Below are 20,854 nucleotides of genomic sequence, written 5' to 3' on the forward strand. Positions count from 1 at the left end.
AAACTGTAAGGGACCAAGGCATAGGCGGTCTGACCTAGCAGTCCCAGCTAGGCTGGTGTTCACAAATCAAGGGTGGCCACGAGGCAGTAGTCAATAAGCAGCGATCAGAGCAATCACACTAGAGCTGGGATCAATTGAGCAAGATTGGAGTCAGGCTGAGGTGGAGGTGGAGACTGGAGATCAGACGGCAAGGCACAGTCTGGAGTCGCAACGAGCCATAAGCCTGTGCAGTTGCCTAGACAACTTCCTGGGGCACCTTTCTGGGTTAAATAGTGCTCGGGGCCAATCAGAGGGCTGCAGGGACCCTGTGGATGGTACTCCTTGTGGTGCCTAATCTCCACAGTGCTCCTTGGATATGGCGCTAGATGGGCTCCCAGTGGTGATGTGGGAATGTCAGCTGCCCTCGGTGCTGCAGACCTGGGTCCCAGTCCCCTGGAGCCAAATGGGCGCAAAGCGCACATGGAAAATACTGCACTATTGCCGTGGCTTTCTATAACCCACTGGCCCAGCCCCCCTTGGATACTGTGTGCAGACCTGCTCACCCCATTTCAGAGAAGGATGATGAGAATGATCAGGGGCTAGAAGGGATTGTTCCCTTGGAGAGAGGATGGATAAGGGGGGGCAGGATAACAGACTATCAGATACTGAGTGGTCTAGAGATGGTAGATTGGGAGCAGCTGTTCTCCCTGTCCCCTGGTAACACAAGAACAAGGGAATAGTCAATGACAGCACAGACACTCCTGAGTCCCAAGCGTCAGGGGATTCAGAATGTGCCTTGGTGGGTTGTCCAACCTCCCCAGCTGGGCTCAGGCCCCATTTGTCTCCCTTTGCAGGGGTTCCAGCAGGACGCTGAGCTCACTCACTATGCAGAGCCTGGCCATGTCCAGCAGAAGCTGCTGAGTGGGTGTCTTTGCCCACTGGGCTGCCTCTCTCCTTGCTGATGGGAGAGCAGGTTATCTAAATGGGCAAACAAGCAGATGACCCAGCCCCTGGCCTGTGCCTCTGCAGCATGCCTTGGGATGTGGGCTCCCACGGGCAAAGGGAGCTCCTTAGTAACTATTAGAGAAAGCCTCAGTGACCCTGACCTCCTGCACAGTGCCAGCTCCTTCCCACAGGATGCACCCAGCTGTCTGCTAAGCATGTGGGCAATCTTTGCAGTCTCACTGTTTGGAGAATGTGTACAATCTTCCCACCAGCCATGCCAACAGTCGCTCAAGCTCTCCTCTCAGGTGCCATCCTGCTGAGCACTCCTGGAGGTGCTGAGCATTCTCTACCTCCATTTACCCTACAGGGTGCACAGCCCAGGGAAGGATCAAGTCCCTGGAGACTATCAGTTGCCAAGGGCTCCTGACCACACCCAGACAGCTGGGCAGTGAGCTCTCGCTGCTCCTCTATCAGCCACTTGCAGCATGCGAAGAGCTGCACACCCAGAATATCAGGCACGCCCTGGCTGGCCGCATGGACAACTGGGCTCAGAGCCATGCTGAGTGTTTGCTTCTCACTGCCTGGTGCTGATTCAAATTCTGTTAGTGCTTTTTTACTATTCTAGGCCTCGCAAGGCTTCTGAACTGAGATTCAGAACCAGTTTGTCTCTATCTCCAGCACCGCAGTTAGATGCTGTGACACAGGAGCACAGGGCCCTTGAGAGCATGCTTCCAGAGAGGGATGCTCTGCTGGTGCCTCTTTCTATGTACGGACAGGAATTCAACTTATCTCCTGCACAACAAAATCCTCGTCACCCTGTCTGTGACCCTTTCGTGTTTGTCTGTAGTCTCCCTTAGCTCCTGGTTTTCAGTATCACATTTCAGGGGCGGGGGGGGCAAGGCAGTGCTGGCTATTACAGGAGAGGGTGCTGGTCTGTTATCAGAAGATGGACTCCTTCCCATGAAAGCTCTCTGCAAACTTTTCCCATCCCCCATGTAAGAGCATATAGGTTTAGCTGAAGCCGTTGTGTGCAGTGGATGTTGGGTGCAGCTGAAGCTGTTGGGTGCAGTGGGAGTTGCTGATTTCCTGTTGCAGGAGAGCAAGGCCAAGAGAGGTTAACATGTGACTTGCCCTGGGTCACACAAGCAGGCTGGGATACAGCACAGGTATCCTGTGTGCAAGCAGTCAAAGATCCTTGTAGCACAGGAATACTTGGATAGAAAACTAGATGGCTGACACTCATATCCTCCATGCTCTGCTGGCTTTGGGTTTCTTACATAACTTCACATTATGCACCTCATTGCATGCCAGTGTGTAGGGAAGTTTTGCCCTCTGTGAAGTTTACAAGGTGAAGCTCCTTATGAGCTCCTTGCTCACTTATTTACTGAGGCAGTGCTCACCAGGTCTGGAGTTGCCTCAAAGTGCTTAAACCTTCTGCGGCCTCATCCTAACCCTTGAAAATCCTGGCTGGGTCCTTCCGTGCATAAACACTGGAGGGCTGTCTTGTTCTCTATGGCTCTGTTGGGGGGTGCTCCCTACAGTGCAGGACCTGAACTGCTTTCTGGAATAGCAGTTATTCATAATAACCTTGGATCCCCACCGCCCTTCTCTGGGCACTCCCCGGAATCCCTTGGGGTACAGGAGTGACCTTGCTGATCCCCCTGGACCTGCACACTGCTCTCATGCCCCAACTACCCTGGAGGGATATCCCAAGCAGAAGCCTCCAGCTCAATACGGGATTTGAAATGGTGCATTGCAATAAAGGAATCTGTCAGAGCTTCATAGGGGACAGCTGGTGGCTGCTCGGGAAGGGGCTGGCACGGAGGCTGAACAGAAATCCATGCCCCTTCCTTGGGGAGGCAGACCCCAGGGCAAGGCGCTCTGAGATCAGTGGGGCCAGGGGGACAATGTCTCTCTCATCCCCTTCGCACAGACTTCCCCGTGCCGAACTTGGGCGCAATTCTAACCTAGTTTGACCGGCTGCACTCTCACTGTCTGCCCTGGGATGGGCTCGGGCCATTGCCGTGGGGCGCGGGAGGGAGGGACTTGGCAGAAGCTTTTGCATTTTGCTCTGGCTTCAACGTTGTTCCTCCGTTTCCCAGCGCCGCTCCCCCTGGGTCTGGAGGCTCGGGCTGCGTTTGCATTAGGTATGTTTTACACTTGCCGCCTGGCTGCGTCGGAAGCAAGGACGAGGGGCTTGTCGAGGGAGCTCCCGGGCCATGCAGCCGCCCCACAGGCTTCCCCAGAGGGCTGGATCTCCCGCCCTCAGCCCTCCTCGGCTTCGCCTGACCGCGGCGAGTCACAGCCGAGGCTCTAGACAGGGCACACGCAGCGCACATCCTAGCCCGCCCCCGGGTGGGGTCCCCGTCCTAGGTGGGGTCCCAAGGGCGCAGTAGGCCAGAGGACCCGGCTCCTTGCCAGAAGGGACGGAGCCCAGGACTTCTCGCGGTCAGGCTGCCCTGGCCCGGCAGGAAACTCCTCTCTGGAGGTATCAGCCCCTCCCGCGGGCACTGCCCGGTTCCCGTGGACAAACCAGCCCCGACGAGTCCGTGGGCTGGCGGGCTGGAGGCCGCGGGCTGGGGCGCAGCGCAGAGCAGGCAGGGCCCGTCTCCGGCACCCGGGCGTCATTGCCCGGCCAAGGCAGAGCCCGATCCCGCACTCCGTGCACCAGGCTGGGCTCCTGCGGGCTGTGCGGGGCCAGGGGCGTGGGACCAAGGGCGTCCCCTCCCCACGGGAGGAGCCTGGTCAAACAGCCGCCAGGCAACGGACCAGCTTCCCAGCGGGCCCGATCCTGCCGCCACCCAGTCCATGGCCGGGCCCCGCACCTGGAGCGCGGGGCTGCGCGGTGAGGAGCAGATCAAAAGCCAGCGGAGGAACCGCCGAGCCCCGCTTTAGAGGCGGGGCTCCCCAGGGACCGCGGGGCCAGCGAGAGGCGAGCCCGGGGAGAGGCGCAGAAGCTGCGCGGTGCGGGGCCGCCGGCTGGGCTGCCCGGCAGAGACATGGCCGGCGCAACCCGCTGGACGGGTGTTTGGCAGCGCCAGGGGGACCCTGCCCGCCCCTGGGACTGTGAGCGCTGCCGAGCCGCTGCTGTCCACGCCTTAACCCGCCCGGCGGCCCTCTGCAGCCCCCCTCCACCCCCCGCGCCGCGCAATGAGAGCCGGACAGCACACGGGGCGCGCAAAGCAGCGGGTTTTATTTCAGATCATTTGGCTGCTTGGCGGGCGGTGCAGAGGGGCGGGCGGAGCCCAGCCCGGCCGGGGCTGCCGTCTAGCGGTACTTGGAGATCAGCACGGAGGACACCACGGCCATGAACTTGTCCAGGGAGATGTGGACCTCGGGGGTCAGGGAGGCGTGGCAGTGGATGGCCATGACCACCAGGAAGCAGTGGCTCAGCAGCTGCAAGACAAGACGAGCGAGTGAGAGCAGCCGCGCGAGCCCTGAACACCCCGCAGGGCTCACCGGGCACAAGCCGGCTCCCGCTGCCCGAACCGACCTCAGCTAGCCCGGCGCCGTCCTTCCGCGGGAGGGGACTAGGCAGCGCCCGGCCCAGGTCAGTCGTGGGGCGCCCCCAATAACCCAGCAGCCCAGGGGAAGGGGCAGGGCCCAGGGACAAGAAGGACTGGGGGCGCCGCACAGAAGGGAGGCTGGGGGGTGCCCCGGGATGGGCGGAGCAGCGGGCTGGGACCCGGGGGCGGGAGCTTTTCCCCGGTCACTCACTTTGAAGTTGACGGGATCCACGCGGAGATTCTGGGCGTGCAGGTCGCTCAGCTTGCTGAAGGCTGAGGCTATGTCATCGATGTGGCTGACGGCGTCTCCCAGGGCGGCCATCACCTTCTTGCCGTGGACCCGGATCTGGGCGGAGCCGTGGTGCAGGTCGAAGTGCGGAAAGTAGACCTTGGTCTGGGGGTAGGAGATGAACATCCTGCAAAAGAGCAACCCGGGTTAAAGGGAGCCTGGCCGGGCGCAGGGCGCAGGCAGGGCGCGGGGGCCGGGCGCCGCGGTTACCTCTCCAGGACCTCGGCGCCATAGTCCTCCAAATGGCCGCACACCTTGCCCCACAGGGCCTTCACGTTGGCCTTGTCACACGCGGTCAGCACCATGGTTCCAGCTGTGCAGCAACAGTCCCTCTGGGTACCCCGCCTGCAGCCCCGAGCACACTTATATCCACTCCCCACGGCCCGCCCCGCCTCTCCCATTGGCTGGCACCAGGCCCTGCCAGGGGCCCCCCTGGGCTGCTCTGCCGGGGGCGTGGGGCTCCTGACGCCCTGCAGGAGGCACTGGGCCCCCACGGAGAGAACGTGACCCTCGGCTCTCCCCGCTGCCCTGCCTGCCTCCCGGGCATTGCGCAGCGCCCTGCACAAGGCAGAGCGGGCCTGCCCTTGGGGCGCACCAGGCAGAGCAAAGGACAGGGGAAGGCGCATGTCCCTCATGCTGGGCCTCCACCTAAATAGGCTCCGGATCACACAGGGCCTGGGCCACCAGGTGCCCCTGGGCTCTGGGAGTCCCGGCAGCTGAGGGATTCCTCCGGCAACTCCACCTAGCGCCCTGCGCCGGTAGCGACCTCCCCGGTCCGCTGCCTGGAGGGCTAAGCAGAGAGCTGCCCAGGGTGCTGGGCTCCTCCCGGCTTGGCCGGGGCCTATGGTGAGGTTCCCGCTGGCGCCCATGGAGCCCGAGGCGGCAGAACACAGGCCGGGGAAGGGTGGCCCACACTGCTAAGGAGAAAGTATCACAATTAGAGTAGTGCCCCTCATACACACTGACCCCTGAAATACCTTCCCCCCCTTCCCTCCCTCTTCCTTAAGAACACAAGAATGGCTTTCCTCCATTTCTAGCCCAGTATCTTGTTTTCTGACAGGGGCCAATGCCAGATGCTTTAGAGGGAATGAATAGAACAGGGCAATTATGTCATCCAGTCCTGGCTTCTGGCAGTCAGAGGTTTAGGGACACCCAGAGCAAGAAGTTGTCTCCCTGACCCTCTTGGCTAATAGCCACTGATGGATCTGTCCTCCATGAACTTATCTAATTATTTGTTGAGCCCAGTTGTATTTCTGACCGTCACAACATCACCTGGCAACGAGTTCCACATGTTGACTGTGCCTTGTGTGAAGAAATACTTCCTTCTGTTTGTTTTAAATGTGCAGCCTATTTCATTGGGTGATCGCTGGTTTGTGTGTTATGTGGAAGGGTAAATCATACTTCCTTCTTCACCTTCTCCACACCACTCATGATTTTATAGACCTATATCACATCCCTCCTTAGTCGTCTCCTTTCTAAATTAAAAAGTCCCAGGCGTTTTAATCTCTCCTCATATGGAAGCTGTTCCATTTCCCTAATCACTCTTGTTGCCCTTCTCTGTATCTTATCCGAGTCTAATATATCTTTTTTGAGATGGCGGGGACAAGAACTCCTCACAGCATTCAAAGTGTGGCTGTTCCATGAATTTCTATAGTGGCATTGTGATATTTTCTGTCTTGTTATCTATCCCTTTCCTAATGATTCCTAACATTTTGGTTAGCTTTTTTTACTGCTGCTGCACACTGAGCAGCTGTTTTCAGAGAACTATCCACAATGACTCCAAGATTTGTGGCTTGAGTGGTAACAGCTAAGTTAGCCCCCATCATTTTGTATGGATAGCTGGGATTATGTGTTCCAATGTACGTTGCTTTGCGCTTACCAACACTGAATGTCATCTGCCATTATGTTGCCCCATCATCCAGTTTTGTGAGATCCCTTTGTAACTCTTTGCAGTCTGCTTGGACTTAACTGTCGTGAGTAGTTTTGTATCATCTGCAAACTTTACCACCTCACTGTTTACCCCTTTTCCCTGATAATTTATGATTATGTTGAACAGCACTGGCCCCAGTACAGATCCTTGGGGGATCCAGCTATTTACCTCTCTCCATTCTGAAAACTGACATTTATTCCTACCCTTTGTTTCCTATGTTTTAACCAGTTACTGATCCATGAGATGATCTTCTTTCTGCCCCATCACACATTGTCCCTGCTATCACCCCACACTGCCCCTCATACACTGTCCCTGCTATCACCCCTCACTGCCCCCTTCACCAGCAAAAAATGGAAGCAACCTTCCTTCAGTACAGCTGTCCTGTTGGGAGCAAAGGCAGAGGCTGCAGAGCAGTCATGGTTTGTCCCAGTGTCACCAGCCCTGGTTTATCCCAGACAGTCACCATTCTGAGAGCAGTTTGGCCTGCACAGTAGTAAGATGTCTGAGTCTCTGAATTATGGGACTCAAACTTCCCATCTGGTGCAGCTCCACTATGGGAAATTTGGGTCCCACAATTCAGCACGTTCTGCAGATCTACAGACATTGATTTCACTATAGTGGACAAGTGCTAAGTGATAGTTACCATTTAAGATAGGTCCTAATTCTGTCCTTAGAGGATAGTAAGGCTCAAGGATCTCAAAGTAAAAAATTCAGCCTCACCACTGCACACTCTCCTCCCCAGCCAAGCAGGTGAGGAGTGTCAGTTCTATTTTGAAGATGAAGAAGCAGGAGGCACAGAGAAGGTAGCGGGTCAATCCTGCAGCTACTGATATCAATGGGAGTGCAATTATAGACTCTAAAGTGTCCAGGACTGGGCCCTTTGTGATTTGCCTCAGGTCACACAGAAAGACTGTGGCAGAGCCAGAATTGTGGCAGAACCTTGTCTCCTGGCCCCCCCCTAGTCCCTGCCTTCACCACAAAGCCTGCTCCTGCCCTGGCCTCAGCATCCCCGCCAGCTGTGTGTGTGTGATAACAGCACACCCTGCTGCATGGGGTGCTCCCACACTGACTTGGCACTGGTGTTCCACTCATCACCTCTGTGTTTTTCTTTTTGATTCTACCGGTCGCTTCTGGAGTAGAGAACCCCAAACCCATGTGTACTTAATCTAAACTCTGCTCCTGTTGTCCTGCCCATTTCTAGGAGTGGCCCTAAAGTCTCCCAGGAGCGTTTAGATCATCTTCTTGACCCCCTTTAGTATTTTAATAAGGACATTGTGTGCCCTCATCTTCTTCTGATATCCATCTCTAGATCATTACTATGAGTCTAACCCTGGTCCATTGGGACCCAAAGTTGTGATGGGTGAAAGGAACTGGCAGTCCTGGCCACTTCCCCACATCAGAGCTAGCAGTCAGTAGAAAAACCAAGCATTGATTGGGCTTGTTCCCAAACACCCAAAAACTTTGTAACAAAAATCGGCCAATTCACCTTGAATGTCCCCTTGACAAATGTGTTAACTATGTACGCTAAACAATCGGTTCCACCTTGTATTTTGTGGTGACACTCTGAGTAAGCTTCCCAACCCTGAAGAAGAGCTCTGTGTAAGCTCAAACGCTTGTCTCTCTCATCATCAGAAGCTGGGCTAATATATTACCACCCCACCTTGTCTGGCTAAAAACTTTGGCAACATTTATATAAATAAACAGGTTAAGAAGTAAAGACTTTATTTTGTGCCCAAAGTCATATTGGTTCCATTTCTTGTTGGTATTGTTTGATTTCCTTGACTCATACTCACAGCCAGTTGTCTAGAGAAAGCCTTCTGTATTGCAAGTCAACTCTCCAGCTAAATCAGGGTTCCTTTTGACTTAGCTGCCTCCTACCTTACACACATTATTTTATCAAACGCGTTTTGAGGGAAATGTATGTTTCCCCATCCCGGAGCAAATAAGTCACGTTTGTTGGACTTTGGAAATGTGACACTACCCTCTTGAAGCAGAAAACAATAGAATTTAAAAAAAAATCCTCACAGTCCCGCAAAGCTGGTGTGTTATGCAGTGTTTATCGGGCCAAGTTAAATGGGCATGTTTTCTCCTCTAACCCCAGCTCGACTTATCTTTCCTGAGTCCCTTGGAGTATTCTTTCCCCCAGACTTCTCAGGGTAGCGATTTTCTTATGACAGTGGGAAGAGTAATTAACCCCTGAGTGGCCGTCAGGCAGGGCGTTTAGGACAGGTGCTCATTAAGCCCTTGGGAAGTTTCATTGAGCCCTTTGTCAGCCTCATTTGTTTCACACAATGCAGAGTCCAGTGACCTACAGGCATGTCTGAGTGCTCCGCCTCCCGACACACACACACACACCTCCCCCCAATGAGACGCGGAGACAGAGCTGAGCGATTGGCATCTTTATTGGGTCAGAGCCCAGCCGTGCCCGTCGCTAGCCCGCCGGAGCCGGGGCAGGCCGTTCACCGGTACTTCTCGGCCAGCACAGTGGAGACGGCGACGAGGAACTTGTCAAAGGCGACATGCACCTGTGGGGAGTACTCGGCGCCCAGGTGCACGGCCATAACCACTTGGAAGCAGTGGGACAGCAGCTGCAAGGCAAAAGGCACCGCGTCAGCCGGTTCCCAGCGGAGCCGGGAGCGCAGGGGACAGCAGGCACCCCCCGGGCAGAGGGGAAAGGAAGGGGGCGGCTGAGCCGGCGCCCCCGGGCAGAGGGGAAAGGAGGGGGGATGAGCCGGCGCCCCCCGGGCAGAGGGGAAAGGAGGGGGGGATGAGCCGGCGCCCCCCGGGCAGAGGGGAAAGGAGGGGGGGATGAGCCGGCGCCCCCCGGGCACCTCCCCCGCGCCCCCGGCCCTGGCCTGCTCTTGCCTTGAAGTTGACCGGGTCCACCCGCAGATTGTAGGCGTGCAGGTCGCTGAGCTTTGACAGCGCCGCGCTGAGGTTGTCCATGTGATGCACGGCGTTCTCCAGGGCGGCCAGCACCTTCTTACCGTGGTGGCGGATCTGTTCGGAGTCGTGGTGCAGGTCGAAGTGCGGAAAGTAGACCTTGGTCTGGGGGTACACGATGAACATCCTGCGGGGGAGGAAGGGCAGAGACGGTGACTCCCAGGACCACCTCCGCCTCCCACCAGCGCCCCCGGGGGCCAGGGAAGCCGCGCGCCCCGCACAGCCCGGTCCTGCAGCGCAGCTGGGTCATTTCCAACCCGTGCCTGCCAGCTGCTGGTTTCCTCCCGGGCCACCTGCCCCCGGCCCGGCCCGGCCCGACCCAGCCCTACCCTACCCTACCTCTCCAGGGCCTCGGCCCCCCAGTCCTCCTGATGGCCGAGCACCTTCTCCCAGGCGTGCTGGATCAGCATCTTCTCGTCGGCGTTCAGCATGGCGGCGGGCTTGGGTCTGCGCTAGGCTGGCTGTCCGGATCTGCCCGCCGCTGCCGCTCCCTTTATAGAGCGGGCCGGGCAGCCTCCCTCCCCTGGCCCCGGCGGGGCCGGCCCTGATCTTATCCGGGCCGCCGAGGCCAGTGGCCTGCGGCTGGGCAGGCGGGGGAGGCGTTACAGGACAAGACAGCTACCGCCTTCTCAACGGTACCGGCCGCGACCCGGAGCACAGCTCGGGCGCCTCTCCCGGGACCCCAGGCAGGGAGCAGGCGAGCACCCCCCGTGCTCCTGTGCCCTGAAGGGCCTCGGAGTAGCCCGACACATGCCAAGCCTACACAAAACACCCGAAGTACCCACTGTCCCCTCCCCAGACCCCGCCGGACACAGTTCTGCATCATGCTGCAACCTGTTAACAAGTCCTCCACTGAGCCATTGGTATCGTGGTCAGCCAGAAACCCGAGCCTGGATTCGTCTGGATCTGGCGCAGAATCCTCCCTTTGCTGCTCTGGAGCATCACAGAAGCTCACCTCTTGGCCCCAGAAGGTAGCACACAGGAGGGGGCTAGTGGATTTATACTAGGGTGAGCTGGGTGTAAATGAGGAGAATTTGGCCCATCACATGCACATTTGTTTTGCTTCAGTTCCCTTGTGTATTTCCATTGGGACTGGGGTAGGGGGTAATAGGCACCCATATAAGAAAAATCCCCGAATATTGGGACTGTCCCTATAAAATCAGGACATTTGGTCACCCTACATAAGCATCTTTGGAAAAAGAAAACAACATACCGTTCTAAAGGAAAAACTCAATGCAAAAAATAAATGTAACATGTCTACTGCTTCCTTCTACTCTATAATTACCCCTTCACCTTTGGGAGTCTACATGATGTATGTGCAGGGAGCAAAAATTCATTTTTAATTGTGTTTGCTGGGTTGGAGCTACAAAGTTAGGGCTCCCAGTCTACAGGGATGACCAAGAGAGGTGTGCACAAAGATCAAGGGAAAATAAAGCCTTTTCATAGTAGCTAAACTGTTAGTAAATTTGCAGCAGATTTTGGAATAATTTTTTGAGGAATAAAAGCTGCAGAAGGCAATCAAGAACATCACCATTTCTCCCCTTTTTTTATTTGGACATTTGCCTATGCAATTACAGTAATTAAACATGCAAATTAGGAATATCACTGTGTGAACATTTTGTGTGTGCAATAGCTTTTCTAAATTATCAGGAATTCCAGTCTCGAAAGTATATTTGTTATGTTTCAGAGTCAACAGACCACGGAGATAGTTCAAAACTCTCAAAGCTGTTGTTTCCCAACATTGGTTCACATTTGCAATGTTATTTTCACAACTGTAACTATTTTCATGTGTCTTTCAATGAAAACTTGCATTCTGCAGAATCTGAAGCTGAAGATGTCTTGATGGCCAAAAGAATAACTGGGTTCAAAAAATGAACTAGATACGTTCATGGAGGATAGGTCCATCAATGGCTATTAGCCAAGATGCACAGGGATGCAACCCCATCTCTGGGTATCCCTAAACCTGTGATTACTAGGAGCTGGGAAGGGAGTACTAGGGGTGGATCATGCCATAATTGCCCTGTTCTGTACACTCCCCCTGAAGCTCTGGTACAGGCTACTGTTGGAGACAGGATAATGGGCAAGTGGGACTATGGTCTGACCTGGTCTGGCAGTTCTTATGTTCTTATGTCATGGGATCCACCAGGCCAGGAGTTTGTCAAGCTTGGTTCAGAGGAACCACAATCCATAAAACCAGCCTTCTTGCTTGTAAGCCTTGTGAAGGGCCTTGGTGTGTATAAACCCCACACTGGTGGTGACAGGGTTAAGTGGAGACCAAGAGCCCAATTAGCCTATTCTGATACCTGGAGGAGATACAAGGAATGAAGGATTAGACCCAGCTGGGAAGAACCAGACTGGATGATAACCATAAAGCAGTGGTCCCCAAACTGTGGGGTTTGGTTTGTGGTGTGCCCCCCATAGGTGGGCACAGAAGAATGTTCGGGGGGGCAAGCAAGGCCTGGACCAGCCCTTATGTGGGGTGGGAAGGGAGCACCACCCAACCCCGCTCTGCCCCCATCTCGGCCATGGCGCTCCTGGCTTGGGCCCCAACCTCTCTCCTAGTTCCTGGTCTCACTCTCAGCCCCAGGCCCCAACTGTGCTCCCAGATGGAACTGGGCCCCAGCCCCAGCTGCAGTCCCAGGTCCTGACTGACCCTGGCTATGCTCCTGGCCCGGGCCACAGCTCTGGCCCCCAGCTCCTGGGGGACTGGGTAAGAAGAGTCATTGACCAAAAAAGTTTGGGGACCACTGCTATAAAGGCAGGGCCAACGGGAGGATGGGGAGAGAAGAGCTGCTGTTGGGAGTGTATACCGTGGGTCTGGCCCTGAAGGGAGAAGGCAATAGGTGTGAAGGAGTTCCAGGAGGCTGCCAGAGGAGCTGAGGAGACACTGAAAGTAAGGAAGCCCTTCAGCAGCAGAGTGGAGAGAAGCGAAACTGGATCTCTAGGAGGAGAGGGTCACAGGAGCTGAGTTTGAGGAATCGCCTGTAGGAGGGGGGAATGGTAGGAAGCAGGTGAGGGAAACAGCAAGGGTTCAGAAGAGAGAGATTCCAACCACTTCATACAGGGACCCTGACCTAGAAGCCCCAGAAATCAGTGAGCCTTGTTCTCCTGCCAAACACAGCAAACCTTGAAAGAGTGAGCCATATCTGAGGGGGCTGAGGGAGTGTTGACCCTTGCTTCAGGCCTTGTGATAGGTCAGATTTTTTACTGCCCCAGGAAGGGGTGGAACTCATTAATGTGGCTTGACTGGAAGGCCAGGTCACCTCTACAGCAGGAATCGACTGAGGATCATAAAAGGGAAACTGAGTCAGAGTGCCACAATGCTGCATCCTGGTGTGAGGTGGTGCTGAGGTGGTGAGCACAAATTGTTTCAGGCCTGATGCAATTGGGATTCTTTCCATCGATTTTAATGAGAACTGGATTGGGCCCCAATGGTTGTTTGTTTACGTCTTTACCTCTAGGTGTTCTAGTTCTTTGTATATCATGATAAAATCTGGTTCTTCATCTTGGGCCTCTTCTATTTCCAGATCACTCTGAAATTGGCACTAATATCACAGTGAGTGTTGTCACTAGACACTTCACTACTCTGGGGAGTCTGTACAACTCAGCATTTCTCGGGTATCACAATTAAAATCATAACCATGCCTATATGTTGGTGTTAGTTCTCTGTGAAATCCTGCCCTGTGCCCTGCAGCCTTGGAATCTCTTATTCCTTGTCTGTGTTGGGGAAGTCAGCATGTTGCCCTCTGAGCTGGAAAAGAAAATGGGGGAAAGGGACTGGATATGGATACAATGCCTTTCATCTCTGTGTCTCGAGTTCCACTCCAGACTAGGCCAGAAGCCTGGGTAGGCATCCTGAGAACTGAGGATGGGAATGCGATACAGAATTTTTAGTCTCGGAGTCACCACTGACAAAGTCATTAACCTCCAGCAGTTGCATGGTGACCGGTGTACAATGAGTTAGGAATCTCAGACCAGCTCTTACAGGACGAGGCATAATGGGCAACATTGCTGGCAATCTGACTAGGTGATGGAGAATCAATGAGAGTGCCTCTCTAGGCCAGGGCAGGGTGGGATGCTGCTGCTCATCTGAAGATAGATGATTTTAATGCTCAAGACTGTCAGTCTGGCAGCTCCCAGCAGCACTGAATTCACTTGAAATATAAATGTATAAAACAGAACCAGCCTCTGAAGTCCCGCTAGAGAACTTTCCTCTCTGCTTTCACACAGCATCCCAGCTACACTTGTACTTCCGTGGCTTTATCTAGCCAGACAACTCAGCTGGGGAAGGGGGGTCTTAGAGATACTGCCAACCTGGCTCAGCCCAGAGTCCTCTTAGCCCAGGATTCTGCCTCTGGTGATGGTCAGCACCAGAAGGTACAAAGATCCCTGCAGTGGCAGTTCTGGAATAGCCTGTCCACACAGGAGTTTCTTCATTAGAGGTTGGCTTATTCCCCGAAGCAAGAGGGTTCTATGCTTTAAAATGTTGGGTTTTTGGAATCCCATCTAATGTAACTTCTCTTCATCAAGGAAGTGTCTAATTATTTGTGAATCTGGGTAAGCTCTTGGCCGCAATGAGATCTTGTGGTAATGAGTTCCACAGGCTAATTGTGCAAATAAAAAATTCCTTGTATTGATTTTAAATTTCCTGCCTTTCAATTCAATGTTCCCTGGTTCTTGTATGATGAGAAAAGGATAAATAGAAGTGTTTATTTGTTGTATGTGGATTGCAGATAATTATCTCCCTTAGCCTTCTACAGTGAATGTCAGAACACCCCTTCCTTTATGAACAATGATGTGTGGCTGGAGCCAGTGAAGATTGAAGCACAGAGACCGTGGTGACCAATTGGACTATTTATTGGCTTTTTGTTAAGGATAAGACCCATGTGTGGGGATTCATGAAGCATGCATGATTAGGGGAGGGCACCCCACTCCAAGTTGTCATGCCCTCGCACTCCTCACAGACAGTTCATCTATACTTCTCAGTCAGCACCGAAGAAATCTGGGACAGGAACTTGTCCATTGCAGCATGAACTTCTGGGGTGAAGTCGTTGGGAAAGCGGGCGGCCAAAGAGCACAGAATGCAATGGGAAAGCAGCTGCAAGAGAAGGGAACAGGAGGAAATCAAATGGAACAGCCTGAAATAACATTCCTCTGCCTGGTGGGACTCTGGCCTTTGAAGAATCAAGCAGGAATCTCCTTGACAGTTACACAGAGTCGCCTCATGTGGATATGAGCTATTGGCTGAGAAATCCACCCTCTGCCTTCTGGACTGGAGAAAAATCATTGCTTAACACAGCTCCCTCTTTCCCCTCCACAAAAGGGAAATACAAAGTAACCATAAATAATCCTTGCATTTATAGAGGGATTTTCATGCAGGAATCTCAGCCCTTGACCAAGCACAGTCAGTATCATTATCCCCTTTGTAGATGGGGAAGATGAGGCACAGAGATGATGTGACCCGCCCAAGATTATACAGTGAGTATAGGGCAGAACTGGGAACAGAACCAGATCTGCTGATTCCTAGACCAGCACGCAGCCACCTGGACAACAACTGCACTCTCAGGATGGAGAGTTCCCAGTAAAGACAGGAGCCTTAGCGAACCCAAGAGAGAGCGGCCAAGGCCATTCTGATTAAAGTGACGCTGCTGCCATGCTTCCAAGGCTCAGCATGATAATAGCTTCACCTCTGATCTGCAAGGCTTAGTTCCTGCCACGCTCAGCACTATAGGGGGAAGTGCTCAGCATTCAAGCTACCATCAGCTGATGTGGCCTGGGCTCACTGACCCATGGGCTCTCTTCACCCTCTGCACTGCATGTGGGGATTCACTCACCTTGAAGTTCACTGGGTCGACTCGGAGGATGTAGGCATGCAGCTCACTGAGCGTGGCTAAGGCACCTGTGATGTTATCAATGTTCTTGGCAGCCTCACCAATGGCACCCAGGACCTTGGAGCCATGGCCATGAAGCTGAGCGGAACCTTGGCTGAGATCAAAATGAGGGAAATAGGTCTTGGTCTGGGGGAAGCTTGAAAAAAGCCTGGAAGAGAACATTAGAAATGGCTTCAGTAATGGAAGTTGCACTGAGCAGCTGACACAGTCCTGAGAAAGGGGAGCTGTGATTCTGGATAAACACTCACTCCTGCTCTTCTAGTCCAAAGCACTAGAAGTGATAAAGAATGGATTAGAGAAGATTTGTGGTCCTTAGACTGTCAATGTACTATTGTAACTTGTACTAGACTGAGTTGAAATGGTGCTGGAAAATTCAAATGTTACAGGCTGGCAGTTCCACAGGAACAGTTTGTAACCTTATTTCTTTATATTAGGAAAATAGTGATATCAAACCAAATTCACCTCTGGTATAACTGCATAAATTAATGGAGTTACACCAGGGATGATTCTGGCCCACAGTAAATAATCAGATGTAATGGGAGGCTAGAGCCAAAGTTAGATTTACATGCTGAAAAGTATTTGAAAAGCATTTTAAACTTAATTTATTTTCTTCTTTTAACTAAATAATCTAATATCTCCACACAGCCACTTGCACTTTCTGTAGTATATTTTCTTCAGTGGAACCACGTTGTTTTTCTTAATGATAGTTAGCAGAATCTATAACCCTATAGTTAATACTCTATATACAGAGATATTTCATTGTTCAGAAGCTATACATCCAGAAAGGAAAATCAGAAGATTTAAAATTAACTGGTTGAATAACAGAAACCGCCTGGGACTATTCTTCGCCTGAAGAAACTAAGCCTGGTTCAGTCAGCTTCCAGATTCTTTCCCTCCCTTTGTGTCAGCTTGCTTAGCTGATTAGCTCTGGGTGAAGTTCTATTAGAAAGGGCACTGGGCTCCTCAACCATTGGGTGGGTCATCCCCAAACTTCAGCTTGGTTCATTTGAAATGGGATGTTTGGGGAAAACATCCCCTTTGCTTAACATAAACTTCACTTCACTTACCACTTAAAACACAGTTTCCCAGTTCTGCCAGTAAAAGGCTATCTCGCTGTATTACAGCAAACCTCCATGCATCTAAGAGTCAATGTGGCTTGAAGTGATATACACTTCCAGGGGATGACGTCTTCTGCTAATCTGCTACATATCAAATGGAATGTTGAGACCGGTTTCAAGCTATCTGATTGAATGCCCTGCATATTATCCATCCTCAAGCACTGCCCAGTACTTGCCAAGAGAAATTGCATTACTCACATCATAATCCACACATCCATGCCTTTTCTTTTCATGTTCAGGTCACAACAATGATAATCTTTGCACTTGGCATTATCTGGATATTAATTACTGTGTGGAGTCACTCTCCTGAACATCTTTCAGCTGGCATTAATGGAAAGTGCTATAGAAGTGAATAGAAAATTATATTCTTTCTTTAGGGGTTTGAAACCATCCAGTAGGATTTGAAAGCAGGGATATTATTCTCTGTTAAATTCTATAGCATTTTAGAGTAATTTCTATAGACCTCTACTACGTTCTACTAGACTTTCCATGAGGATTATTGTCCAAGAAAAGCTGATATCCTCAATCATCAATGTTTGAATGACACACTTTAAAATTTGCCCACTCAAGGAGGCCCAGTAGCCAACCATCATTGTCTCTAATTTCCCCAGGTCTCTGAATTACAGGCCCATATTCACCACAGGCAAAAGTAAGCCCAGCTTCATGACTGTCAGTGTTGCTAGGCCCACCTACACTAGTGGTGAATTTGGCCTACAGAACCTAATGGCCTGAATCAGATCTCATTCACACAAGTTTCACACTAGACTAAGTCCACTGGCTTCAAGGAAGTTACATTTGATTTACACCCACAGTATCTAAGCAAAGATGCTGTATTGCTTACCTCTCCAGCGATTCTGCCCCAATGGGATCAGTTTGGGCAGCCACCTTTCCCCAAATGGCAACCACTGCAGCCTTCTCAGCTTGAGTCAGAGTCATCGTGCTGGAGTTTGTGAGATCAGTCTTTTTACAATGGCAACTTGGACAGGTCTGTGACGATTGCCTTCGCAGCCTCAGTTATAAAGGGGAAAGGGAGAGCAGAACTTGGCAGCTTTCCATTGTCATTGGTCACTTCTGGGACCCACCCAATGACGTGGGGCTATCTTATCTCCCTGTGAAACAATGCCTTGCCCTGCTCTGGACTGTACACTGGGAGGTTTTATCAGTTTCTCACATCTTAACACAGCAATGGGATGGCCTGGGGGAAACGGACTAGCTGCAGGAGCACATATGAGCAATCAAACAATATTGGGGAATCATAATGGCAAAGTGGAAAACGTCAGGCCAAAGAGCATGGAGGGAATCATCAACGTGTTTTACAAACATGCTAAAGGGCCTGGAGAGAGGTGAGCATGAAGGATTGCGGGGTATTGCTGTGAGAGATTGGGGACAGATCAGGACGTGCTAAATGAAGACTCTGGGTGAAATCCTGGCCCTGCTGAAGTCAATGGGAGTTCAGGGCTTTCATCCTTTGTTGCTCCTGAAAATAATGATTTACTAATTACACAAAGACATTACTATGTAGCAGTAATAATGATACTTTGTACAAACACACACACTTATCTTGTAGAACTGAGTTCCATAGAAATGTATGTGTGTGTGTGCAAAGTATTATTATATACTACACATATATATCTACAGAATGCTTCTCATCCCTAGATCTCAAAGTGTCTGGACCATGCTGCCTCCTTCATACAGCAAAACAGCAGGCACCCAGAAATCAGTTTCTGAAACCTAGACTTCATTGGAGTATCTCTCGAGAGATCATTGCTGGAGTATTTGATTCTGTATTTGATTCTCATTCCTTAATTTAGCACTATTATTTATTTCTTATATTGTGGGATAGCACCCACAGCCCCAGTCAGGATTGGGACCCCATTGGGTTAGATGCTGTACCAACACACAGGAAGACACTGTTCCTCCCTGGAAGAGCTCACCGTCTAAATACACAGAAACAAGTGAGGTGCGGGGGAGTGAATGAGCAAGAAGACAGCTCACATCTGGCTAGAGTCACTATGCAGACAAGAGGGGCTGGAGGAATTGCCAGGCCCTGCAATTAGAGCTCCAAAGAAATGCCGCATAGGAGAATAGTGATGGTGGGATTGCAAGAAGGAACCCCGTGTCCCTGTACTTGTGCCTGCAACACGGGCTATAGCAGTCCCACCTGCCATCAGGATGAACTTATAAAAGCAATACTCCCAGCTCTCCTCACCCTACGAACTGACAGCAGGGCACAGACAAGAAACTGCCACAATCAGAGAAGAGACTTGGACCAATGACTTTGGCCAAAATGCAACCCCTTGCCACAACTGCAGTGTGATGACTCATATATAAAAGGCAGCTCCCAGCAGCTGCCCTTTCCCCTAGAGATGGTCACTGATCTGCAAAGATCTATAATTTGTGAAGAGGGTCGGGAGAGACGCAGTACAGCCCATTCCACCTTGTTGGGATATCATGCTTCACTAGGAAACTGACTGAACCACAAGGTCTTTGGGGAATAGGTTTAAGCCCAATGGCTGCTGCTTTCTGGGAAGGGTAATTCTGCCTTACCGGGGACACCTTCCAGGGAACTAGTAATACTTGGGCCTTTTGTGGGTCTCAGAGCTTGTCCATGTTAGGGAAATCTCCACTAATCATAGAACAATAGGGTTAGAAGGGCATGATTACACCTGTGCAAGCCCTAATGGAGACACGCTGCACCAGTGCAAAGTGGGGCTTGCCTCAATGTGACCTACCCTGCAAGGGCTTGCCTAAACTACTGGCTTTTGTGGTGTGAGGCCGCACCAATGCAACCCCAGTCTGAATGCTCTGCACTGCTGTGAAACCAGAGTCAAGCATCCCAGTGTAATGTGTCTACACTGGGAGTTTGTCCCATTGCAGATTTCCCCAATCTAGACAAGCCCTCAGCTGGCTCCGTTTGCTCCTTTAAAAGCACCATTCAGTCCTCCTTTAGCTGTGGTAGATGCAGAGTTGGAAATGCTTCCCACTACCTGCTCCTGGCTGCTAGTTTCCATGCCAGCTAACTGCACAGGGATGCCCCTACCACTGGCCAGGCAGCAAGCTCTGTGCCTATGCTGTGGCAAGCATTGCTGCTCAGGTCTGTGTAGGCGCATATGAAGTTCTGCTGCCCCCAGAAGCAGCATACTTAGCCGATGTCTTCAGTTAATGGGGAGAGAGGCTGCTCAACAGGAGGATGTTCCCTGTGTGAGTGCTGGAGCCCTAGCAACAATGACTAGTGCAGTGAAGGCTGGTGGCCTGAATGTTTCCATTCTGATCAGGGCTGCAGTTGGCCTTGACTCTCCAAACCCTTCACCATTGGAATGAACATTTCCTGGGCCTGATGTCTGCCTGTGGCTTTTTGTTGTAAGTTGGAGCTCATTATAATCGCCATATTTGGGGTCAGGAAGGAATTTTCCCCAAGATCAGATTGGCAGAGACCCTAGAAGTTTTTGCCTTCCTCTGCAGCCTAGCGCATGGAGTCCCCTTGCAGGTTTAAACTAGTGTAAATGGTGGATTTTCTGTAACCTGAAGTCTTTAAGCCATGATTTGAGGAATTCAGTAACTCAGCTGCAGGTTAGGGGTCTATTACAGTACTGGGTGTGTGAGATTCTATGGCTTGCAATGTGCAGAGGTCAGACTAGATGATCATGATGGTCCCTTTTGACCTTAAAGTCTATGAGCCTATCATAATAAAACCTTGCCATGTTTTTTTGACCCTCCCTGATAGTATAGTGGCTGGAGTGAGATGCTAGTCGGGAAATAGGCCTCATTGAGGAGAAGTGCCTTTGAGTCTTCTGGGTAGAATTGGTTTTGACTGGGCAAAGGTACAAACTTCTGAAAATTGCCCTTTGTGCTTGTGAAGTAGGCTTTGAATGAGGACTGGCACCTTCCGGATGGCTGAGTTAGCATCATCATCAAAAACAGCCTGGACCCTGCCTCATACAATGCGCATGGAAAGGACTCTTGGGAGCCCTTGGCACATTCAGTGCACTCTATCTGATGATGAGTGGTCCCTAGTGGCTCATGCCAAATAAAACCTTATGCATTAGGGGGTACATTCCGCCCCTGTCACCATGGAGAGGCTTTCTGTAGCAGCATGCTGGGAGTGGGTGAGGGTGAAGCATGGATGGGTGGGGGAAGTGGTAGTGTTGGGGGCAGGTGATTGCTGATGCATCCTCTCATCTTCCCCAGTGCCCTGTGGGCCGAAGTAGCCTCCAAAGAGAGGATCTGGCCCAGCTACTCAGGCTGGGCACTGG

At 52.0% G+C, this 20,854-nt stretch overlaps 3 protein-coding genes across 3 annotated transcripts; all 3 read right to left on the reverse strand.

Moving 5' to 3' along the window:
* Positions 1–3,630: 3,630 nt before the first annotated feature.
* LOC137155141 (hemoglobin subunit alpha-A-like) lies at positions 3,631–5,083 on the reverse strand. The gene is made up of 3 exons (XM_067551179.1): positions 4,930–5,083; positions 4,642–4,846; positions 3,631–4,320 (listed from the first exon to the last, which is right to left on the reverse strand). Exons 1-3 carry the CDS (start codon positions 5,022–5,024, stop codon positions 4,192–4,194), a joined length of 429 nt encoding a protein of 142 aa, XP_067407280.1. The 5' UTR covers positions 5,025–5,083; the 3' UTR covers positions 3,631–4,191.
* Positions 5,084–9,033: 3,950 nt separating this feature from the next.
* Positions 9,034–10,073, reverse strand: LOC137155143 (hemoglobin subunit alpha-D). Its single transcript, XM_067551181.1, has 3 exons — positions 9,932–10,073; positions 9,515–9,719; positions 9,034–9,237 (listed from the first exon to the last, which is right to left on the reverse strand). Exons 1-3 carry the CDS (start codon positions 10,021–10,023, stop codon positions 9,109–9,111), a joined length of 426 nt encoding a protein of 141 aa, XP_067407282.1. The 5' UTR covers positions 10,024–10,073; the 3' UTR covers positions 9,034–9,108.
* Positions 10,074–14,446: 4,373 nt separating this feature from the next.
* LOC137155142 (hemoglobin subunit pi) lies at positions 14,447–17,571 on the reverse strand. Its single transcript, XM_067551180.1, has 3 exons — positions 17,443–17,571; positions 15,427–15,631; positions 14,447–14,690 (listed from the first exon to the last, which is right to left on the reverse strand). Exons 1-3 carry the CDS (start codon positions 17,535–17,537, stop codon positions 14,562–14,564), a joined length of 429 nt encoding a protein of 142 aa, XP_067407281.1. The 5' UTR covers positions 17,538–17,571; the 3' UTR covers positions 14,447–14,561.
* Between the last annotated feature and the right edge of the window lie 3,283 nt (positions 17,572–20,854).

This window comes from Emydura macquarii, unplaced genomic scaffold, assembly GCF_026122565.2.
Source record: "Emydura macquarii macquarii isolate MOO-44397 ecotype Brisbane River unplaced genomic scaffold, CSIRO-AGI_Emac_v2 contig_1348, whole genome shotgun sequence".
NCBI classification, from domain to species: domain Eukaryota; kingdom Metazoa; phylum Chordata; order Testudines; family Chelidae; genus Emydura; species Emydura macquarii.